The sequence below is a fragment of the Lactuca virosa genome, chromosome 5 (genome assembly GCF_052849685.1).
Source record: "Lactuca virosa cultivar CGN04683 chromosome 5, Lactuca_virosa_CGN04683_v6, whole genome shotgun sequence".
Classification (NCBI taxonomy): domain Eukaryota; kingdom Viridiplantae; phylum Streptophyta; class Magnoliopsida; order Asterales; family Asteraceae; genus Lactuca; species Lactuca virosa.
The window spans coordinates 409982475-409984602 of NC_136430.1; the positions used below are offsets into that span (position 1 = coordinate 409982475).

Consider the following 2128-nt stretch of genomic DNA (forward strand, 5'->3'; position numbering starts at 1 on the left):
TTTTGGTTTTATTTTAATCTTTAGAAACAAAAGCAACATGCATTCCTCGCTTTTGTCCTCAAAGTAAATATTTAATATTACTTCACCTCAAAAGCAAGCTTTGTCAGCGTGGTTCCTAGCTTCATTTGTTAACAAAGTTGTCTTCAAGATTCTCAATCACAAACAAGTTACTATTTATATACATGTACCAAGATCATCGACACTCCCATAATTACTAAGACCAAAACCACGAAATCCAAAAATGGCCATCAGCATCGATAACCAAGATGAGACATGGGTTATCCACTCGATTGTAGCCATGCCATCCCCTTCACCATCCCCACTAATCCCTAGAGTTCCAAAGATATTGGTGTGCGAGAAGAGCAATATTTACGAGAAATACTATGTTCCACAGGTTGTTTCCATCGGCCCATACCATTATGGCAAACTGAAGCTCCAGTTAGTCGAGAAACTCAAGTCTGATTTTACCAAGAAGCTCCTTTCACAATCGAAGTGTGAGGTTAATGTGTGCCTTAGCAGCTTGTACAAAAAGCTTGGGGAAGCGAACATGGTGAAGGAGTTAAGAAAGTTCTATGAAGAGAAATCAACAGACCATCTCTCCGATAAGGAATTCACTAGGATTATGTTGTTGGACGGTTGTTTTATTTTGTATTATATTCGATATATCTACGGGGAGAAAGCTGGAAGTTGTCGAGAGTTGAGAAGCCATCAGATTGTGTTAATCCACCAAGACTTGTTCCTGCTGGAAAACCAAATTCCCTTCAAAGTTCTAAAGGAGGTGATGGATTTGATAAAACTTGATAGGCGTGACAAGTTTCTATCATTCTTCGCTGACAACATTTTGTCACCGGGGAGGCAGAAAAGAGGGTGGTTCTATTTCCGAAGCGGCTCAACTCAAAAGGATCAAAATTCAGGACGAGAATCACAAGGAAGCTTTGAATTCGTAGGTCATAATCATCTGCTCCATCGTCTGCATTCTGGGCTTACGGCCGGACCAAGTCCCAAGAATGAATCCCACTGGATTCAAATACTTTCCTGTCGTCCTAAAAATAGCAGAATGGATGCAACAAGCAGCAGGTATACTTTTCGGAACGTCAGCGAGCTTGCAGATGTCGGTATCCATTTCAGGCCGAGTAGCGTTATGTCTTTGGCTCATGTGGAGTTTGTTGGACGGTGGTGGTGGTGGTTTTCAGCAGCGGTAAAACTCCCTCCGATAACCGTGGATGATTCCACCCAGCCCATGCTGTTAAACTTAATAGCCTATGAAATGTGCGCTGATGACGCACATGATGCGTGGGTTGCCTCCTACATATGCCTCCTGGATTCTCTCATCGATCATCCTGAGGACGTGAAGGCTCTTCGGAAATCTGGGGTCCTTGATAACTCCCTTGGGAGTGACCAAGAAGTCGCCACACTCTTCAACGAAATAGGCACCGGTTTGGTGCCAAACAATGAAGCATATTTGAAAGCTAAGAACCAAATCCAAATTCATTATGAAGACTTGAGGAACACATGGTGTTCCCAACTCTATCACGAGTACGTCAGGAGCCCATGGTCATTTCTAGCACTTGTAGGAGCTTTGATGGCTCTTTTTCTTAGTGCTGTTCAAACTTACTTCACTGTCTGGGGTCCCAAAGGTGAGTGAGATGATCTTAATTTGCATGTTTTTGAATATGAAACATTGGTTATAAGATCCAGCGATGATGATTCTTCTTTCTACATTTACTTTGTTTGTCTGTTATGGTCGTGCATGTTGTGTTGTGATTTTAAAAGAGTGATTGTTTATGTGTTGTGTGTGTCCACTTGTATTCGGCAACAATAACTTTTTCTAAATATATGATTTATGAGTAATATAATCATTAGCTGGTTAATGATGTCATCAAACTGAATAGGATGTCTGTTCTTGTTGATATATATTTACATTAAGGCTACTCGGTATGGGAGGCATTTCACGCGTCTTGGGTTGAGGTGGCAGCCTCTCCCACGCGTGAACACCGCCCCCAAAGCCGGTGGGTTGCGTGTGACGTGGCTCCGGAGACACAACGAGACGCCCAATCAAATTGCTCCATTTTCTAACGTTCGGAATTTTGTAACAAACGGCTATATAACCGTTTAAACATTAAAAAAA

The 2128-nt window shown here is 42.0% G+C and overlaps 1 protein-coding gene across 1 annotated transcript; it reads left to right on the forward strand.

Annotated features, from left to right (window-relative positions):
- Nucleotides 1–220: 220 nt before the first annotated feature.
- Nucleotides 221–1808, forward strand: LOC145116865 (UPF0481 protein At3g47200-like). Its single transcript, XM_079053178.1, has one exon. The coding sequence runs from the start codon at nucleotides 242–244 to the stop codon at nucleotides 1643–1645; it is 1404 nt and encodes a 467-aa protein (XP_078909304.1). The 5' UTR covers nucleotides 221–241; the 3' UTR covers nucleotides 1646–1808.
- The last annotated feature ends 320 nt before the right edge of the window (nucleotides 1809–2128 follow it).

Excerpts from the sequence above, each read along its gene's own strand:
- LOC145116865 (XM_079053178.1), top strand. The coding sequence starts at position 242 with ATGGCCATCAGCATCGATAACCAAGATGAGACATGGGTTATCCACTCG.